Source organism: Tasmannia lanceolata, unplaced genomic scaffold (assembly GCF_043159265.1).
Source record: "Tasmannia lanceolata isolate RefF3 unplaced genomic scaffold, GAP_Taslan_0.1 ptg000025l, whole genome shotgun sequence".
Taxonomy (NCBI): domain Eukaryota; kingdom Viridiplantae; phylum Streptophyta; class Magnoliopsida; order Canellales; family Winteraceae; genus Tasmannia; species Tasmannia lanceolata.
The window spans coordinates 6,857,204-6,879,556 of NW_027518702.1; the positions used below are offsets into that span (position 1 = coordinate 6,857,204).

The 22,353-nt window shown below is 38.1% G+C and overlaps 1 protein-coding gene and 1 pseudogene across 5 annotated transcripts in view; one reads left to right on the forward strand and one right to left on the reverse strand.

Moving 5' to 3' along the window:
• The first annotated feature begins 1,715 nt into the window (after positions 1-1,715).
• On the forward strand, positions 1,716-3,475 carry LOC143857599 (protein FAR1-RELATED SEQUENCE 5-like; annotated as a pseudogene).
• Positions 3,476-11,839: 8,364 nt separating this feature from the next.
• Positions 11,840-22,353, reverse strand: part of LOC143857520 (PHD finger family protein) — a 46,611-nt gene continuing 36,097 nt past the window's right edge. For 2 of the 5 annotated variants that reach the window (XR_013238685.1, XR_013238683.1), the window contains exons 18-23: positions 20,989-21,048; positions 13,675-14,052; positions 12,751-13,235; positions 12,355-12,509; positions 12,217-12,258; positions 11,840-12,144 (exon numbers count right to left, since the gene is read on the reverse strand). Coding sequence is in view for 1 of the 5 variants with exons in the window: in XM_077367961.1 (XP_077224076.1) it covers positions 13,074-13,235; positions 13,675-14,052; positions 20,989-21,048 (600 nt within the window). In the remaining 4 variants the exon portion in view is untranslated. Of the gene's footprint in view, positions 12,145-12,216; positions 12,259-12,354; positions 12,510-12,629; positions 13,236-13,674; positions 14,053-20,988; positions 21,049-22,353 lie in introns of those variants that run through there. The other 3 variants (XR_013238684.1, XR_013238686.1, XM_077367961.1) reach the window with 3 other exon arrangements.

Genomic DNA, 22,353 nt, shown 5'->3' on the forward strand with positions numbered 1-22,353 from the left:
ACATCCATCTAATCATTCGCATCTCCTCTATACCCATCTACAGAAATTGAAGGATATCATTTATGATGATATCATGTAGATAATCCCTGGTAATCAATCAATAGAGGTTTCCATGATGTGCAGTTCCTCTACAGATAAGAAGGCTAGGATCATCCCAAGGAAATGACTTTTGGGTACAGTCTATTTATGCCATGGCCCAACAAATAGACTGTTTTGATCATCCTATAGAGTGGTCGTACTGTAATTATTGAAAAAAAAAAAAAAAAAAAAAAAAAAAAAAAAAAAAAAAAAAACCTGGACTGCATACTAAACAAAACCCAATTTGAGGACATTTTTGGCTACCATGAAACATACTCCATAGAATATTGGTGGGGCCAATCGCTAGAGATTGGTAGAGCTAGACATGGAGGGTGGGAGATGAAAAGCTCCTGAAAAATAGGGTGAGAAACTACATTTGCAGAATTGCAGTAGCGTATTTTGTCACTGTTTTAAAGGGATTTCTTATGCATTAATTCACTGTTTTAAAGGGACCTCTTATGCTCTCTAAACTCGTGCCATCTAAAATCTGTCCCCATCCGTCTATCTCGGCTCATCTTACATAATTTGGACCCACAAATATTCCATCAAATAGTTTTTCATGGCTTGCCAAAGATATCCTAAGCATGGTTTTAAATTTCGACCGAAATCGGAAATTTCGGACCGAAATCAAAATTTGACCCAAAAAATCTGTTTTTTTTAAATTAAATTAAAATTTCACCGAAATTTCGGTAATTTCAATAGAAATTTAATATTGAATAAAATATTGTTTCGGTTTTTGTACCAGATTTCGACCGAAATTTCAAAATTTCGATCGAAATTTCAAAATTTCATGGGTCCGAAACCGGTTTAGAGACCGAAATTTTAGACCTTGGATCCTAAGTACTCATTTTTTTTAGCTTTATTTGGAATTTCTCATTCTCCCCTCTCCAACCCTCTGAAATCTCTCATCTACCCCCTCGGCCCATCTCTCACAGTTACCTCTCTTGCCACGTGTACGGTGATCCATATGTCAATCAATCTTGTCACCCATCACAAGACTTTTTTTTTTTTTTTTTACTTGTGCTCTTACAGGACATTCATTCTTTGTGGGCTTCATTTGAAAAATAAATAACTAATATTCCTTGGAGAAAAATCTGAGGCAGAATTTTTTTTGCTCTGTTATGTGAAATCAAGACCGTTGATCTTGTAAAGCATCATCAGGGGACCCACATGGTTTATCTCGCATCTGACCCTACATCCTTATGAGTAAGATAAAGAACTACAAAAATCAACGGTTTAACTTTTTCTTACTGGAACAATGAACAAGGTTCTATCAAAATAATTTAGAACTTTTATTTATGGTTTCCGTTCAAATCAATGGGTCAAAAAAACTGCTGAAGTGAGGCCTAACAAGTGTCTTTTAGGAAGAAACTAAAAAGAACAAGTTAATGATGGTAAAAATGTAAGTAGATTTTGCTTGGAAATATTATAGTTCCTCATCAGCTTCATTACTGCTAAGACTTTATTTTTACATTGTATTTATACAATGTGTGAGGTTGGTTTTGGTAGCATTGTTTCCTGTGCTTGTGAATTTGCATGGGCATGTATTTCTTATACTAAATTACTTTTAATTTTGATTTTTATCTCTTTTTGGATATGATAATTGAATTTTATATTGAGATTTATGTTGCAGGTTAATGGAGAATGGGGATTGTTCCTTCTTGAGTGATGAGAATGGGGAGTGTCGTCGTGAACCTATGCGCGAATCACCTTCGAAACCCCATGATTTCACTGGAGACATTGGGAATATAATTGGAGAACCACAAATTGGGATGGAATTTTGTTCCGACGAGAGTGCATTCAAATTCTATACTAATTATGGTGGGAAAATTGGTTTCAATGTTAGAAAACGCCATGTGCATAAATCAAAAAATGGATTTGTGAAGAGAAGATGTTTTGTTTGTTCAAAAGAAGGCCATCGACAAGAGGAAAAAAGGCGTGAAAAGGTTTTGTATCGTCAGCCGGTTTCAAGAGTTGGTTGTAAGGCACACATGACTTGCCTACTTCAACAAAATGGTAAATATCGAATCGTATCATTTGAGTCAAAGCATAATCATGAATTGGTTAGAACACCAATGAAATATATGCTTGAAATCAACCGGAGTATAACTGGGGCTCAAAAAGCACATGCAAATGATGCAGATAAGTCAGGGATCCCAATTAAAGCAACTGTAGAAATGATGAGCAGAGAAATTGGTGGGCGTGAACACCTTGGGTTTTCATATGTGGATTACCAAAATTACATACATAGGAAACGATAGGTAATAATGGAAAAAGGAGATGGTGGAGCTATATTACAATATTTTCAAAAAATGCAATTAGAGAACGCATCTTACTTTTATTCAATACAACTTGATGAAGATGATATGATTACGAACATTTTTTGGGCTGGTGCACAATCAATGACTGACTATGGTCTTTTTGGAGATGTTGTATGTTTTGATACAACCTACCGAACAAATGATTATGGTCGGCCGTTTGCACCATTTATCGGTGTTAATCATCATAAGCAAACAATGATATTTGGTGCAGCTTTACTTTATGATGAAACCATAGATTCATTTAAGTGGTTGTTTGAAACTTTCCTGCGTGCGATTTCTGGAAAGCATTCAAAGACGATTCTTACAGATCAGTCTGTTGCAATGGCTAGAGCAATATCTGAGGTGTTCCCCCAAACATGTCATCGACTATGTGTGTGGTACATTTACCATAATGCCAAAGAAATTAAGCCATGTGTTTAATAGATCAAACCAATTTGTGCGTGATCTAAGTAATTGCATATATGATCATGAGGATGAAGATGAGTGGCTTTCAGCATGGAATAATATGCTTGAGAAGTACAATCTTACAGATAATAAGTGGTTAAAAGCATTGTTTGAAGAGAGGAAAAAAATGGGCTAGGGTGTATGGGCGACATACTTTTACCGCAGATATGAAAAGCACACAAAGAAGTGAAAGTATGAACAATGTGTTAAAGAAATACCTTAAGCCTAAGCATGGAATTGAGATACATGATAATCCTAAAGAGTCTATCGGAAAGCGTTATGGCCATTTGTGTCGCAATTTTCGTGAGATTGCATCCTTTGCAGCAGATCATGAAAATTTATCTACTCATGCACATAAACGTTCGGCTGAGTTGTTAAAGGAACTACAGGATATGAAGCAAAGTACTTGTCCCAATTCACAAGGTGAAACCTTATTTTCTGACAGTGAACATGTTGAAAAAGTGGCTCACACTGATGATCCTTTGACAACTACAATACGTGGGGTTAAAAGAAAAGCCACAATCGGACGTGCGCGTGGTCGGTTGAAAGATCCACTTGAGCGACAAAGGCATAAATCCACAAGAACTCCAAGGCGCCAACTATGCTGTTACATTTTGAAAAATCTTATATAAATATTAAACAAGTGTTACACTTATGTTTTTTTTTCTTGAAAGGTAAAGCATTAAGCTTATGTTAACATAATGATCTCTCTCTCTCTCTCTATAGGAGATCTCCCTCACTGATTGCAATACTCAAAATGAGCATTTCACTCAGGTAAGACACGCTTACCTAGTTTATAGGAGTTATCCTTCAATAAAAACACATATTTACATACACATATTGTAGGAATCTTTCATCGTTGGTTGCAATTCACAGTAAGATAGGGGTGTAAACGAGCCGAGCCGAGCCGAGCTGAGCTTGGCCAGGCTCGGCTCGGCTCGTTAAGCTCAAAAGCTCGGCTCGGTCAGGCTCGGCTCGGTCAGGCTCGCGAGCCCTACCAAGCTCGGGTTATATTATGTTCACACCCCTCATCTTCCCTGGACAGCCCTACTAGTGTAATTTGACTACTTTTTTTACACTATGGGGGGTGGTCCTAGTAGCAAATGGGGTTCCAAAAATGAAGTGACATATTCTCCCCCCCCCCCCCCCCTTTCACTCCCTGGACAACCCTTTTAATGTATAAATTAATATATAATATATATATTTAAATATATTAAATTCTTAACGAGCCTTAACGAGCCGAGCCGAGCGAGCCTGGCCTAAATTAGGCTCGGCTAGTTAAGCTTAACGAGCCTGGTGAGCCGGCTCGGCTCGGCTCGTTAAGGATTCGAGCCGAGCTTTTTTCGAGCCGAGCTCGAGCGAGCCTCCGAGCCCGAGCCAAAATTGACACCCTTCCGGTAAGAGCAACATGTTGCTAATGAAGGAGTTCAGTACATTAATGTTTCGAGCCTCATTGATTCCAATACCCAGAATAATCAATTCGCTCAGGTAAGACACTATTACCTAGTTGTCGGTTTTCATCGTATGCTACTAATGAATTATATTGTGCTTCTTCTGCCATTGCAATGTCATTTTAGCATGAGAATTTTGCTAGTGTAAAAAGTTGGCCGGGCAATATGTCTTTCAATCAATTTCAAAGGATTTTGAAGTATATAATTTATACCTATGAAGGTGGATGCTAGCTAAAAGAATTTGGCATCCATCATTTGCAATTATGAATGTCAATTTTAACGTTTCTTACCTTGTAATTTGGAAAAAAAATTGTTCTTATATCTTGAATGGAAATGCAAATGGAAATATGGTGGTAATTCTAGTATGGCTTACCTAACGTTTCTTACCTTGTGCAACATGGCTCAGGATTGAACCCAAAAGCCCACGATAGAAGGCAATACACTAAAATCTAGTGTGGCTAGCATAATTGTTTGATGAGCATAGAAAGATATGGGCAAAGGCAAGGCATGTGGTCATGTTTGATAGACAGACTAATGGAAAGGGTAGGCATCTTGCTTGTGAATATCCTAAAAGTGGGTTCTCTGTACATAGTTTATAACAAGTAGAAATTCACAAGGGTAAATTTTGGGTTCTGCAAAAAAGTTACCATTTAGTTAACAGCAGAGGATGTTTACATTCTTTCATAATGCAACCCTATTCTCTTGTCCTTATTTATTTTGAGTGTCAGGAAGAACAAGGTGAAACACTGACAATAGAACAATGTGTCCGTTGAGAAAAGACAAGATGGGTTAGTGCAATTATTAAAACAATAAAAGACAGCTTTTTAAAGTTTAAACAATAAAAGACAAGATGGGTTAGTGCAATTATTAAAACATGATTGTGCTGATATCATTTCCTCCTTAAATCATGCAAAGAAAAAAATTTCCAAAATAGACATTTCCGTCCCAAATGTTTTTCTTGCAATCTAAAGAGGGTCTTAGTCGTGTTGTGACAAGGGACCGTACTCTCTCTCTCTCTCTCTCTCTCTCTCTCACAGTTGGACTTGGGAGAAGACAAGGTGTGGAACTTTGACAAGTAAATTCTTCTTCTACCAAGTATGCCCAACTTACATTGAAATTGAGAAGAAAGAGCCAAGAAGAGAGTCCATGGGGACAAAATTGCCTAATTTTTGTTGACTAAGTAAATATGCACGTGCAATCCATTTAAAATTTAAATGAATAAGAGGGTAGTTGTTGCTAGGGTAGGAATTTCATCAATTTTCATATAATGTAGGAGAATAGTATCATAAAAGATTAATTCATTAGATGCCTTTGCAGACTCTCCACAATTGGCATATTTTAGTGAGCCCTGTATAAATCTCATTTTGGTCGGTAGAAGTCCATGTCCAGAATCATAGCAATGTAAAGAAGGGCTGTTTTTTTGGGTCGTTGTTTCAAGACCCTCCAATTCCTTGATATTAAAAATCCTCATGTACAACCAACCCAAAAAAGATGGGCCACATGAGAGGGGGAGTGTTGAAGTATAAATGATTAAATAACTGACTCTAAGAGCTTAAAGTTTTGGAGTAATTGGTTGTTTCTCAGGATTGAACCTCTGACCTCAGGGGTGAAGAACAAAGGAGGGGTTATTTGAGGCTCCACTTAGCAACATCACCCGAAAATCCATGATTACCTCTCTCTTTCTTTTTTTCCTTCTTCTTCTTAGCAGAGTTGTTAGATGGGTAATAGCAGAATGAAGAAGAGAAGGAGAGGGTAAGGGAAAGAAAAAGAATTATTTCTACTATGGACACGTGTAGGGAGTAAAGCCACGTAGGGTTTGCATTTGACATCTGTGTAGGTGAGTTCGGAAAAAAATCGGTAAGATTTGGCTTTATCTCGAGGGGCAAAATAGGATTGTAGTGGCAAGATAGCCTTAGGGAAAGAAAGTATTCGCATGGATGAGAATAGCAACAGAAAAAAAGAATGGCTCTGATAAAAGGAGGTTGTAGGATATAGATGGAATTTAGGCTATAGTATGGAAGAAAAAGTTAACGGGGCATCTGTTTGGTAAGCTGCTTTTTTAGCATGATAGAAAACAAATATCAAATTTGTTATGGTGGATTTTATTATAATAGATAATGAGGTAGGAAAAAATGTTAGTGATTAACATAACAAATTTCTCAAACTCCCCTATATTTTTAAATTTTATGTCAATTTTCAAGAACTTGAGTAATCAGATAACACGCTGGTCCAAAGTGAAGAATTTTGGAGATTTTCGCTAATTCTTGGATGATTTACTATAGAGCTCAAGGTGTGCTTATATTGACCACATACATGATAAACATAGAAAGAGATCAAGCAAACTATGGAAAGAGATAATGATGAAATATTCTAATCTAATATACTTACTAATTAAATCTAGTTGCCTATTCTAATGGGTTGCCTCATTAACCAACTTGCCTAATCTCCCACAAGAAAAATCTAACGGTGAGATCTACACCTAATCCAACGGTGGATCTCAGATATTCTAACATGCCCCTTCAAACATATATAGATTGAAAATCGATATACGTTTGATTACAATAAAAGTCTCCAATACAAAATGTAATTTTTTTTTATGCACAATCCTACGATTGATGTCCCTGTTGTTGATATTGCTGAAGATGAATTGCCGCCTGTTGTTGAAGAATGTGTCACATGAAAGATGAGCCGCACAAAGCCTCAAAGAACTGAATTGGACTCAAGCCGGAATGGGCGAGTCTTTAGGCCGGTTTTGAATACCGAACCGTCTCAAAATGGGTCACTATGGACCAAAGCCTCGATGTGCAAGAATGGGCTTCAATGGGCCAGACACATGGGTCGGCAAGTACCAATCCTCATGGAATTTGGCTCTCTCAGGCACGAACCTCAAAGAATCGAGGCCCCTCAACTGAGTAGAGCGATCAATTTCAGGCACGCACCTCGAAGAGAAGAGGTACCTCAACTGAAATAAACGAAAGATAAGAAAAGTTTTAAGATGGAAAAAGAGAAATTGAGAGAGAACGAAAAATGGAGTGCGACACTAGCGATTGAGAATAATGACGGAAACAAAAATAAGAATCATCGAAACTTTGGAAAGGGAGTAAAAAAAGAGAGTGCATGTAACAAATATGGGGAGGGTTATCAAATTTGGAATGGGGTGCATGTTACCTAAGATTGAGATGGGTAAAGGAGGGTGCCTTTATCAAGTACAAAGGTATTCAATATTAGACTAATGAAAGGAGTTTTTGAAACATAAGAGAGGTATAGTTTTCACATAATGTGACTTGTCTTGGAAAGATCATCATTGCTAGACTTGATGCTACCTCATTTTGAAATACAAACACCTTTGCCCTTTGGAATGGAAAATCGTGCAAGATGCCAAGATCATCTGAGTGAGATAGTCAAAGAAGGTTATTCTCCTTTTCAAATGGCCGTGGGATGTCAACAAAATGGTCTTGGGTATGGTTGGCAAGAGGGAAGTCTTGTTTGTGACCCGAAGGCAATAGGACGAGTATAGCCTCCGGCAATGGTGGCAAGACCAAACATGGTGATGAGACAAACAATCCAAACATGGCCAACGGCATTGGGAAGAAAATCCTCCATACGAGATTCTGATATGTAAGCAGAAGCCATCATACATGATTTTGGATATAAAAAAAGAGAGAACAAATCGAGAGGGACAATGGAGGAAAAATCCGAATCAGAGTTGCAGGCGGATGGCTAGCTTGTGATGGAGATTGATGGCTGTAGTGCCCAGCGGACGGCCGATGTAGCCGTCCGCCGGAAATCAAAATTGCAGAAATTTTAATCAAGGCCGGATCGGCTTCTTTGATACCATGAAGAATTTTGGAGATTTTCACTAATTCTTGGATGATTTACAATAGAGCTCAAGGTGTGCTTATATTGAGCACATACATGATAAACATAGAAAGAGATCAAGCAAACTATGGAAAGAGATAATGATGAAATATTCTAATCTAATATACTTACTAATTAAATCTAGCTGCCTATTCTAGTGGGTTGCCTCATTAACCAACTTGCCTAATCTCCCACAAGAAGATCTAACGGTGAGATCTACACCTAATCCAACGGTGGATCGCACATATTCTAACACAAAGTAGGATGATTGGCTTTTAAAGAGATAGTAGGTTATGTGCTTTAGAACTTACATGGTATACTTTCGCCACTGTTCAAGGTGGTCCTCATATGGTTGTCTTAATTTACAAATGATGCTATGAAATGGAAAATGCGCACAGAAGACAATAATTCTAAAAACAATACTATTAAATAGACAGTAATTCTAAATCGAATCCAGTTTTCGTAGCGACCCTTGGTAACGGATGCAACTTTTCAAGCCCCTAATCGTCTAACCATACCAGTTCATCTATAATCCAAAAGCAAAGAATTATGGTTGAACTTTCTAGGGAATGATGCTCTCTCTCATGTACTTTTTCTTCTACTCTCCCATTATTTGCCGCGCAACCCTACACTACTACACAATTTTCCGAGGTAATTCTAGGCAACTCAAAATTCTTGTCTCTTCCCTTTGACTTCCTATTCCACTATTCTCCGAGCCGGTCCAAGCAACCAAACGTAGCAAAGGAACCTGGAAATTTCATAAAGCTTTATCTTAAAGGACATGCAGAATACAAATGGGATATAGTTGGGATTTAGGGTAAAGTGGGGAAGAAAATAACCCATGATTCTCGCTTTATATATAGTATAAGGATGTAGATAGAGTACAGGCAGAAGAAGGGAGGAAGAAAATGTTAACAATTCCCGCTTTATATAAGAGTATATATGGTAAAAGGATTAGTTGAGGACTTCGGTGTAGCGTGAACTACACGTTACTCGGTAGCATATTATTTGCTTGAAGGATTTTTCTTCAAAACTTTGGGAAGGAAAAATATTTCTAAAAGTTCTAACTTTGTTTACACAAAACTTGAACCAACCCTATTCAATTTTTATCCGGAGGGGACTTCATTTTATGATATAATCCCACTAAATTGTGGGAAGAAAATTTTTCCTCAGAAATCATTTTCTATCAGAATTGAATGATATTTTCCTCAGAAATATTTTTTTTTCCTTTTGTATGTATTATTTAGAGGGAAATGATCTGGTTATTGATAATTTGGAAAGGAAATCATCATAAATTGAAGGTCCTTAATAATCCCTGGTAATAGATCAATAGAGGTTTCCATAATGTGCAGTTCCTCTACAGATAAGAAGACTAGGATCATCCCAAGAAAATGACTAAACAAAACAAGAAACATACTCCATAGAATATTGGTGGGGCCAATTGCTAGAGCTTGGCAGAGCTAGACTTGGAGGGTGGGAGACAGGGATCATGAAAAGCTGCTGAAAAATAGGATGAGAAACTACATTTGCAGTAGCGTATTTGTTCCCTGTTTTAAAGGGACTTCTTATGCACTCTAAACTCGTGCCATCTAAAATCTGTCCCCCTCCGTCTATCTCTACAGCTCTACTCATCTTACAAATATTCCATGAAATAGTTTTTCATGGTTGCCAAAGATATCCCAAGTACATATGTTTTTTTTAGCTTTATTTGGAATTTCTCCCCACTCCAACCCTCTGAAGTATCTCATCTCCCCCCTCGGCCCATCTCTCACCATTAGGTCATGTTTGTCAACCATGAAAAATTATTCCAAATAATATTAGTTGGCCCAATTGGGAGAGAAGGGTTGAAGTGTTAGGGAGACTCGACAGAGCACGAGAAATCTCTTAAAACAGTGAAAAATTTACCCTCTTATCAAATTCGGTTTTTTTTCCCATAATTTCAGGGGCATTTCATCCACTCCCTCTGCCCATCTCTCACAACTGGCCCCACTATATATATTCTACGTAGTAAGTTTTCCTTTTTTTCAGAGGCTTTTCATGCTCCCCTCACTTCCACCACCCTCCCAGGTGTCTCCCACTCCACCCTTCTCTCACAAATGGCAGCATACTAATATTCCATGGAATAGTTTTTCATGGTTTTCAAACATGCTATGGCTGGGTTCGAGGAGAGCTTGAAAGCCCTCTAAAAACACTGGAAAATTATCCATTTGTTTTCACTTGTTTTTTTAAATTAATTTCTTGTGCTCTCTGGTCTCTACTACCCTATCAAGCCACTCCCCTCTCGCTCGGCTCATTTCTTACAATTGGGCTCATGATATTTCCATGGAACAATTTTTCAGGGCTGCCAAACATGCCCTTGGACACACAAACATTCCATGGAAAGGTATTGAGCCTCTAGCTCAATGGTAAACGATTTGGCCGTCCACCTTAAATTCGGAGGTTCAACCCAGCTTACCTACCGCAAATATAAAAAAAACATTCCATGTAAAATTCTTCCTAGTTGTTCATCATGCCCTAAGAAAAGTGATAAAATAGGGATAGAACTCAGTCAAGCAGAAAACCGCATAAAACCTCTCGAAAATAATGAAAGGAAAAATTGCCAATGGGGGGACATCAAAATACAAGAATTGCCAACAGGTACACACTTCTGAGAAATTGTTTAAGAGGGTTGATAACCCCCTTATGAGAGTTCGATAACCCCGTTTAGAGGGTTAATAACGCCCTTTTAGAGACTTGATAACCCCCATTTCGTCCCTCTAACAATTTTTCAAAAGTGTGTCCCCCGTTGGCTATTCTCGTATTTTGATGTCCCTAATTGGCAATTTTTACATAATAAATACTTTTCTCCAAAGGCCATATGCTCTAATAAAATCCCTTACATCTACACAACCTCAACAAATTCAAAGAAAGAAAAATAGGAAGACAAGATCCACCCAGCTAACCAAAAGATGACTGAAATGCATGGCAAAAACAGCTTAAGAAACCATTTGAAACGTGGAAGTTTTTCCAGTAATCAAAAAGTTTATAAAGCGTTCCGACAAAAACAAAAACCGCTCGGAAAACCAGATAGGAATTAGATACAAATCAGCACAAGAAAAAATCTGAATGACAAACTTCCCCTTCCAATTTCCATTACTCCTTCTCACTCAACTAAAGAGTTCAAATGGCACAAGCATACAATTTCATATGAAACTGCGTAAAATTTTAGGCGCATAAATTCAACACACGACCACAGCAACCCACTAGACGGGTCTCAAAGCAAGTTTTTAGGCCTCCTGAGGTGGATATGAATTTAACATTTCCAGCTCTCTGTATAGATCCAAAACATTTAACATTTTTTCATGAATTCTATTTTGTATCAATGCATGGGACTTTCAGGACACACGTATTCACTCAATGGTAGAATGTTTCTTTCAGGACACATGGGACTTTTGGAAGCTTATGGGTATATATGTCTGAGCATTGAGATATTGAGTAAATTCAGATGGGTGCAGGTATAAAAACTTATCAACAGTGAGGTTTATATCTGGATGCCTTTCTCTTTTTGTATTTCCTTTTTAATTAGTATTTGAGTTCAATTTTGCAGGTAGACATGCAGCACTAAATTAGAAAACAAAAGGACAAAGTATTATGTTACCAAGGAAAGCAGAACCTACCACTTCAGAAGAATTCCAGAAAAGTTCCCCATTGTGACAAAGAAATGGTTCATTGCCCAAAAGGGATACCTAGGCTTTCCATGTAACAAAAGCATGTAATGTTAAGAAATCATAGCTTCTACTGTACAGAAAATCATGGAGAAATGAATCAGAAGTACATGCATGTCAAATAGGAGCAAACAGCCAAACAGTAACCAAATACCGAAGTAGGACAAATATGGAACTGCAAACAGCCTCACCTTCAGATGCAACAATGTTCCAAACCCTACTCACTTCAATCAATGCCCTCCCGAGACATTACCGCCAAATTTGGGAAAAGCTAACCAGTATCACCACCTGCCACATAATGTTTTAGTCTTCACTTTCTAACAAATAAAAAATGAGAGCATTAAAACATAACCAACATACCTTACCATATGTGCTATATGGCCTCCTACATGCAACCCTTCTCTGCATAGAAAAATTGAAATACATCGCGAATTACACGAGAAATAAAGTTGTTATTCATGACAAAATAAACAGAATTAAGTGATGAAAAATACCAACCAAGTCAGTGTTCCACTATTCTCATTTTTTAGCCCTTTGAAAAATGAGCAGGGGACGTCAGCAAAACGATTCATGTGACCGGTGCCCAGAATGGGGAAGCTGAAGTTTTTAATAAAGATTGTCCACTACTCCACACTCCATATATAGCACTGTCCCTGTACATATCAGCTAGCCAGGTAAACAATAACCACATCGTGTAATGAAAACGACGAATGAAAAGTTGGAATGTCAACGATGATTAGGCGTATCTCTACGTTAAAAATTAGCCAACAAGGTACCGCAAAAATCCAATTGAAGAAGCTACGTGGCCCTTGTTTGATATTGCCACCTAGTATTTGACAGTCGCAATGATATGAATATACAACAATAACTTTCAACCTGCAACATGAAAGATACCTTCTATTTCCTCAATATATAGTTACAGGGATCGGGCGACTCGGGCCTACCACATACAGCGATGGGGACTAACTCACACCCTTTGTACAATTGCTCTCAGAGGGCATATACAATGCTGCCATAAAAATTTCTGAATCACGACAGCATCCCTATGGGGTATGGATACAATGGCCACAAGTCTTACACTCGTTCTTACACTCATTTGCACTTAACAATCGTGCAAACAATTGCCAACTTGTCAAACCTCGTGCCAGAAAATATATGTTCCGGGTAGAGGTAGGCCTCAAGAAGTGTAATCAAAGACACCATCAAGGATTTTCCTCCTACCCATCAGGATCTAATGGTTCGTTAGTGTCATGGATGGCCAATTTCTCCTTTGGAAGAGACCCAATAGGAACGTAAGCAAACCCTTTAGGCAACCGTTGATTCTGCATTGATGCTTGGTCCGACGTCATTATCAGCTCTTTCTGAAACGTCTGTGTGTGCTGCAGAAGCAATCTCAGACTATGAGAACATCTCCCAGAAAGCTCCTAGCTATGTCACAAATACCATTCTCTGGAATTTCTTGGCAAGGGAAAATCTTAGGGATATTTATTTTTTATTTTATTTTTTCAGGCTTATATCGGGAAAAACGGTAAAACTAAATTAATGTACAAATATTAAATATCAAATATACATACTTTTTTAACTCAGAATTAGGGTTAGGTAAGGTTTTTTAAACTCAAGTGGATGGGAAGTTCAAGATACTTTTTAAACTCAACTCCCCAATTCAACGCGATAATTCACAATAAAACAGCGAGAAATTCAATTCTTCGCGGTAAAAACGTGTTTTTATCGTTTAATCAAAATATCATGAATTTCTCACTGATATTTGTGACATAGGCTCCTAGTATAATATAAAACGCAAACCAATCCATGATTTACCTTTTTAAACTTTGACCTCTTTTCCCCATCATCTGCTGGGTTCTGGGAAGCAAAATCTGTGGGTCTATTATGCACAAGTTGCTTTCCGGAAAATGACCCCCTGTCTGTTGGCTTTCGTCTTTGCGATGTGGAGCTATCATCGGTCTTTCTGTCAATATTCATATGCACCGGAAGTGTAGGGCGGCGTTCGCCGGAAATTGTGCTGTCCACAGTGATATCATCTGATCTTTGGATAGCTCCTCCACTAAAGGAGGCATGCCCTCCTTTCAAGGAGGTAGTGACAGACTCGGAGCTAACATCACTACGGACAAGAACTGAGAAAGCAGCATAGTCCCTTTTCGAAGCTAGTATGTCATGTGAGCAAACAACCAACTCCCGCTGCAAACCTTTACCAAGTTAGCAAAGGATGTCCAACGTAAACTAGGGCACATTAGGATCCATGAATGAGGCAAACTTAAACCACAAATGCAGATCAGATTGAAGTTCGAACAATAATTAATCAATAACGAAAGGAAAATCATGGCTTTCAAAGCAAGCATCCAATTGAAACTGAGTATATTGATATTTTGTAAACATCACCAGAGAAAAAGAAAACCACAACGTTACACCGACAATATACTTGCATTCTCTATAAGAGCCTTCATCATTAACTGAGTAATTATAAACTTAGGGTGTGTTTGGCAAGGCCTCTCATTCTTCCCTAAATAAATGCGCAGAAACGGATTGATGAGAATCTGTGGAGTGACTCGGAGTCGCTCCGCAGAATCCTATCCTTTAGCTGAACGAGATTTTAGAGATTCTTTATCATTTTCCATTCTCCGCCCCTAAAAAAGAGGCTGAAGTCATTTCTATAATGATTGCTGAACACAACCTTAATGTTTGATATAGATGCTTCACTATTCAGAAATAGAAATGGCAATCATATAAAACAATATCGTAAGTTACATTGATCATGTAAGCGAGACCTTGAGATATTTATAGGGAACAATGGACCTCCAGACTCAAGAAAAATGTAAGCAATCTCTTTTTAAAGAAGAAAAATGTAAGCAATCATGCTATAGATGTTTGAGGGGCACCATAATTGGACAAAAGCACAAAAAACTTCCTTGTAGAACTAATTCAAAACAAACCAAAGCACACACTGCACAGTTTCCTCTTAAACTCTTTCCCATCGACAAGCTTAACTCATACACAACAATACTAGAAAAATTTTGTATCGGTGTGGTAGTATTCTGTATAGGCAGGAAACAAAAATCAAGACCAAATACGAGAAAATAAGTAGTAACCCATAAGCCCAAAACCTTTAGACAAACTTTTTACGGACAACCCCCGACGTGCACACACTCGGACGCACCCAACTAAGAACCAAGGAGACACATTATAAACAAAAATTGCAAAATCTCAAAATGGAAATCTTGGAAAGAAAGCATTTGGTAAAATCACAAGACATAATTAGTCATAAGAAGAAGCATTGTTCCCCAACATGAATCAACTAGCTCCCACCCAAACACAACCAATTGTTTGGTCAGTATTAAGTATTTCTTCCAAGGCCAGGCCAGTATAATAATGCTTACTTCTATGTTAATTTTTCATTTTCTAAGATTCATTTTCTATTCTAAAATCATTCGATGTTCTAATGCCCTAAAAAGATAAATAAATACACCAACGAGACAGATCAAGTTATGCCTAAGATTCAACTCTTGCAACAAGAATAAGCTGGGGTCATGCTGCCGAACATCATTAGGGCAAGTGGATGTCAAGGGAGGGGATCATAGACTTTCAACCCATCTGGAATATCACAGAGCAGCTGTGTGCCCCTGTTCTGGTCCCCGATGCAGCCCCGTCATCAGTAGCTAAAACCAAGGTGGGCCCTTCCTCATTCCCGGTCCAATATTGGTTCTCGACAGTCTTCGTTTCCGTGTAGAAGCAAACTCTCCTTTAATCTCCAAACCTCGACAACACTTCAAAAAATTCTAGCAATAAACCAGTACGTGTCTAAGGTGAAACTCAAGCCCCAACGCAAGGTTCGATTTGATGAAAATCAGCATCAAAGAGTTTCAAGGAACCAAACTGAACGAACAAGTCAAAATTGAGGACAAAGACTTTGAGGAAGAGGAGGAATTCAATTTTATCCAACAAGCTACATAAGATGGAGAAATTTTTAAAAAAATTGTCAAAAGGAATTATAGATCAGAGTTCTCTCTTGCATATAAGAGGTGGAATTTATGAGTCGGAATCTTGCATTAGAACAAGAAATTGAATCAGAGGAAAGGGAGAAAAGATTAGAAAAACCTAATCTTTAATTTCCAATTCCTAAAAAAAACCATGATAAAGGAGAAGAGCAAAGATCTCTCCCTCAAGTTCTCTCCAAAAGAGAATATCTACAAGTTTCGAGTGTGGTGAACAGGGTCACAGGTCGTTTGATTGTCCCCTTAGGACATTCAATCCTCAGACCACTTTAGTAGTGCCTGTAGATGATGAGGGTAGGAATGACCCTGAAGAAGAACATGCTCTCCACGATAAGAGTGTGATTCACCGTGATGTGGTACATCCTAAAACTCCAAGGATGAATGAAGGGTTGATATATCATATTAGCCACACCAATTGCACGGCAATTGGAAAGATATGCACTATTATTAGCAACAATGGAAAAACTCAGAGCTTGACCTCGACCATGATGATAGAAAACTTGAATTCCCACCCATGATGGTAAGAATATATATTCCTTCATTAAGGATTGCAAAAACTATAAGGTAATTCCCGTAAGGGATGCTCTTAGGTTGTCGAAAAACATGTCCACATCTTTTAACGACAATGAGCGTCAATACTAGACTCCTAGGTGAAAGGCTAACAACAATTTTGAGTCAGCATAAGTTTGAGAAGGCTTGTAAGAGGTTTACTTTTAGATCTCTTGAGGAACCCGCAATCTATGTGCCATTATTTGGTCCCGTCGCTTTTCACGTCAGTCAGAGGTAATATTAGTCACGGTTAGAATATGGTGTAATCCAGGACAGGGCAAGACAGTTTGTTTGTAGATTAAAGTTCATTGTAACCTCTTTCCTCGGGATTGCTAGGAGGGTCAAGTCCTCCATTTTTATTGTTGTTAGGGTCTCCGAAACGTCTTATTTTATGAAGATTAGTGTGGCTAGGGCATTCTTGAGTCATTTCTGGAGGATTTTATGGAGCAAAATAGGGTTTGTATTTCAATTTGACAGCAAATACTACTCCCGATCAGATAGACAGGCGGCAAGTTAGCAATCACGGCCTAGGGCAATTGTTGAAATGCTTAGCTAGTGAGGAACAACATCAATGAGAGCTAGATCTCGACCATGATGGTAGAAAAGTTGAATTCCCACCCCTGATGATGAGACCAAGTATTCTTTCATTGAGGAATGCAAAAAAAATTTAGTTCATTTCCATAAGGGATGCTACTAGGTTGTCGAAGAAGGTGTCGGCATCTTTAATGATGACGAACATGGTTACTAGGATTCTAGGTGAAGGGCTACAACCAATTTTGAGTCAGTATAAATTTAAGATAGCATGTAAGAAGTCTACTTTTAGATCTCTTCGGAACCCGTACCCTATAGTTCCATTATCGGGTCATGTCGCTTTACATGTCCGTCAAAGGTACCGCTGGTCCTAGTTAGAATGTGATGTGATCCAGGGCAGGGGAAGTCAGTCTGTTAATAGATTTGAGTTCATTTTTACATCGTTCCTCAGGACTGCTAGGAGGGCCCAATCCGTCATTTCTATTGTCGTTGGGGTCTCAAAAAAAAACCAATAAAAAAATTGTTGTTAGGGTCCACGAAATGTCTCATTTTATGTAGATTTGTGTAGCTAGGGCCTTCTTGAGTCATTTGTGGAGAATTTTATGGAGTAAGTAGGGTTTGTATTTCAATTTGATAGCACATACTACTCCCGATCAGATAGGTAAACAGAAGTTAGCAATCACGGCTTACGGCATTTGTTGAAAATGAAACTTCATCGCAGAGTTTACATACTACATTCCCACTACCCATCGCTTTAAGATTCTTTGTGGCCATCTCATTCTACACTTCATACAACGTACTTTTAAATTATGTCATGTGAAGTACAGTGCTCAGGCCAACACCTTTGTCCATTACATGTTGATTTCGACACTTCAAGGATTCAATGTGACATTTTTTTCTCTTTTATCCACTTTAGTGAATATTTACTAACACAAATTTATAGTTACCTCAAGGTTTTGAGTTTTATTCATTCCAATAGCAAGCTTGTACTATATAAATAAAACATTAGAATTAAACTAATAAATTATTGAATATATTTACTTGCATAAGCATATTACGAAGTAAATGTATTGCAAAGCTAATAATGTGCATGCTAACTTGTGCGTCTGCACTCGAGATACACCAACCATAGTCGTGACCTTCATCACAACCATGCAAGATACCGACACATTCGAAACCAACACTCCATGCACTAAGGTGCCCAACTCCACCATCGATAGTCTCCGTTATTACGTATTAGGCCATGCCAACACCCGACTGTGCATGCACCGTTCAGATACTATCAGAGGGCAATCAAAGCTCAGATACCAACTATCACAGGCCATCACTTTTTCCTTGACAACAATCCTATGAGGCAGGAGTAACATACCATATGCTAAGGCCAACCTAAAATTTTTAGAACAGATTAAAATATATTGTAGAATCCATGAATCATTTTCTTGAGGTTTTCTTAATTTGACATGTGGTACCTATGGTGCATTCTGAAACTTTCACTGGTACCCATGCAACATAGATCTGATATCTTTCAAGCATCCTAATTATGGTTCCAACTTCCTCTAGAGGCTACTAGGGCCAATGGGCAAGTAGTTCTCGTATGCATGGCCTCCCACGTGATAAATGATGGCCTCCAATGTTTACAACACTTAACTCAGTAACAAATCAAGGGGGGAGAAGATCTTTTCAATGAAATAAGATGGGAATATGTCAGATGAGCTGTTGCAAGTAGCTACATGTGTTCTTGATTTAACTGTTAAGACCTTGCAAATTGAAACATCTTTTAGAACCAACCTTCATATCAAGAAATGAACTAAAGTAATGGGCTGCAAAACTAGCATATCCTTGCAAAGCACTTATGACAGGGTTTCACATATCTTTTAGCTTTTAATGTAACTTTTCGCACATGTTTCACACTTTCAACTTCTTTTTTTGAATGGTAAAGTATAATTAAAGAAGGGAAGACCGAGATGATCCGCCCAAAAGAATTACAGAAAAGCAGAGCAATACAACAGGATCTAAAGAAAGAATACAAAGATAAAAAAATAAAATAAACAATCAAGGGGGCACATCTCTAGACCCAATCTTTCAACCCCATCACGCACTAGTTTATCAGCTTTGCTATTAGCAGATCACCTAACATGGTTGACGATGGAAGATCCTTCTACCGGATCCTGGATCCCGTCAAAAAGCCGCAAGAATCTCCAAGGAGGCACAACCAACCCTCTAAGCCAACGAATCACATTCAGAGAATCTCCTTCAACAATCGTGGAGTTCAATAAAGAACAATCTAGAATTTTTATTCCTTGATAGGCCGCTGTAACTTCTGCTTCACTTGCATCCGAGGGTCCAAACGGACCAGAAAAGCCCAAATGACTGTACCATAAGAATCCCTCATGAGTCCTCCAATACCTGCAGGTCCTGGGTTGCCTAAGCTAGAACCATCAAAATTTAATTTAACCAATCCTTCCAAAGGTACCTTCCACATTTGGTTAACTTTTGGACGGTTTTCCCTACTGAAACACACCTCCTTCCACCCCTCCCAAAGATCATACGCCGAGACAAATTGGAACAAAGGGGGATCCGAGCCCAAGCAATGATAGAGGCAATGACTTTGATATAAAGAAAATAGGGAGATTTAGCTTTCCCCTCAAAAATTCTTGAATCTCTCTTTCCATAGGAACCAAGTGGTTGCTAGTAAGCAAAGGTGCCATAGAACTTTTCCTTTCTTTTTCCAAGGAGTTCCCTCACAACTAAGCACCAATTCAAAAAAAATTTATGGAAAGACCCAAAAATACCAAACCTGGATAAAATGCAACCCCAAACCACACTGGCTACCTCGCAATGCATAAAATGTGGTCTATGGATTCACCAACGCACATAGAACAATGGTCTATCAACCACATACCCTCTTTGCGTAAGAAGTCAATCATCTGAATCCGGCCTCTACAAATTGCCCAACAAAAGAGGCACACTCAAGGAGGAGCCTGGATACACTTTTGCTTCAATGGAGGAGACGCTGAAGGCACTAGATGGAAGTACAAGGATTTGAGAGAAAAGGCCCTGTAGAGTCCCAGATCCAAATCCATACCCTCAATGGAGGAGACAGGTGAAGGCACTAGATGGAATTAGAAGGATTTGACAGAAAAGGCCCCAGTAGAGTCCCAGATCCATACCAGATCCATACCCTTTTGTCAGACCAGGGCGCTTGATGTAACAAGATTCTAACACCTCGAACAGCCTTTCCAGATATTCCAACTCCCAATCAAAGAAATTTCTTCTAAACCTCGGTTTCCAAAACACATTATTGCCAATTCTTTCGACGCAGTCCCTCACCAATATATCCTTAGGCTCTCCCACAATAAATAAATCCAAAAATAATACCATCAAAGGAGATACCAAACACCAAGCCTCGTGCCAAAAACGTATGCGGTCACCCGAATACACTTTGAAACACGTACCCAACTTAAAACGATCAGCAACTATCAGGATATCTCTCCAAACCGTGGCCCCTTGCTTCCTATAAAGGTCTTCAGATACCCAATGGCCAATCTTTGCCACGTATATGCTGCCAGTGACTTTGGACTAGAGATGAGAATGCTCTGGAGGGCTTTGTTGGGCAAATGGTAGTGGACTTTCAACTCAAAAATTCATTTTTTTTGTTAGAGGAAAAAAAAAACCAATTAACCAAATTACATAATAAAAAAAAAATGTTGAATGGTCACATAATCAATATTAGATTGTACTTTAATAAAAGGGCCTTGGAGCATGCATGCACATAGACATACAATGTTTAAAATTTTGCAAATACATTATCAATCAGGAGACCCTGCACAAAGATTAAATACCTCATATAAACATGTGTTATGCAGCGAGCAAAGAATGTACTGTTACAAGACACTATTAAGAAGGTTAAAAGGGATGAATCCATGTCAATGTGTCCCATAAAGATACCAACTACGTCTCACTTAAACAACAAACATTCACTGGAAAATAAATGCATTAGCTATAAACTATCTCCTTTTGCATTAACATGCAAATCACAACTTACTTTAAGCTTTTCTCTTTTGATAATTCGTTCGCAGAGTAGTCGCACTCTCTCTAGTTCAACCTGTAGAAAGAAATTTCAACAATAGATGCTATCAGATCAATCATTTGTCTTGATGTTACTACCCGTAAAAAAGTAACGCAAAATTGTATTGATAAAATCTAAAAGCTGATACAAACAAAAATTTCAGATCTCTCAAAAGTTGTTAGTGAAAATAGGGGGTAACAATATGGGAGTATGTGAGAATATATTGCATAAGAAAGCGATTCCCACGCCATTCGGGGAAAAAAAAAAGCAATTTCCATAGTGCATTTAAATTAAAAGCAAAGTTATACAAAGGATATCAAACAAAGCTGGAAGATAGATCTCAACGGGTACTAGTTATTACTGATAGGATTGGTAGTGCATCAAATAGCAAGTATCCCCACTTCCAACTATCAGCTAAAGGATATGTAAGAAATGCATAATCGTGTGAAAGAAGAAATAAATCTCGCCCGTAATTTGACACACATTCAAGCATTCTCCCTTCCAAGTCTGCAACAATTTAAACCTTAAACTAATCTATCAAGTTGAAAGAAATGACCTAAAAGCACAAACTAACATCCCACTTTACTAAGCATGACTTCCAAGTTCCAAAAGGTTTAAGCTGACGTAGCATGCACATGGTTATTCAAATTAGGCACGTGCCTCTTGGTCATCATAAATAGATATCTTCATGGCCCCATCATTTCTGAACAATTAAGAGAACAAAAATACCCTTTCTTTATCAGCTCATTCAATAGAAGGTGAATTAGAAGGGGTCTTTATCATTCAGTGGAGCTTCAACCTGATGATTACCAGTCTATAGTATGATGAAGAGTGTCCTTTAGCAGGGCAGGGCAAGCTCCCAAGCAATTTTAGTCCACGATTGTTTTGAAGATGTAATGAGGTAAAATAGAAAATCATTGAATGAGCCAATTTAGCAATTTAAGTTCTAATGAAGAAAAGGTGAAAGGGATTGATAATGTTTAGGATTTCCACATATGGAGAAGATGAGAAGAATGGATAATGTTTCAGATTGTCACAAAGCTGATCTATCCTTTCATCATGCAAGGCTTCCATTGCCAGAGATATCGAAATTTATGAGTGAAGAAAGCATTGAGAATGAATGAGAGAAATATTGCCATTATCAATCTATGGAAAAGTAAGATTCCCTCTTCTTTCATTTTTCTGTTTCTTTATTCTTTTTCTCTTGCACAGATCATTGCTTTTGTTACTAACAAAATTTTACGACAATTGAGGTTATTGTTTAGGATAGAGAGGACATTATTCCCAATTGTTGAGAAAATGCAAAGGATGTTTTTATAAGGTGTGAGGCCAAATAAGAAA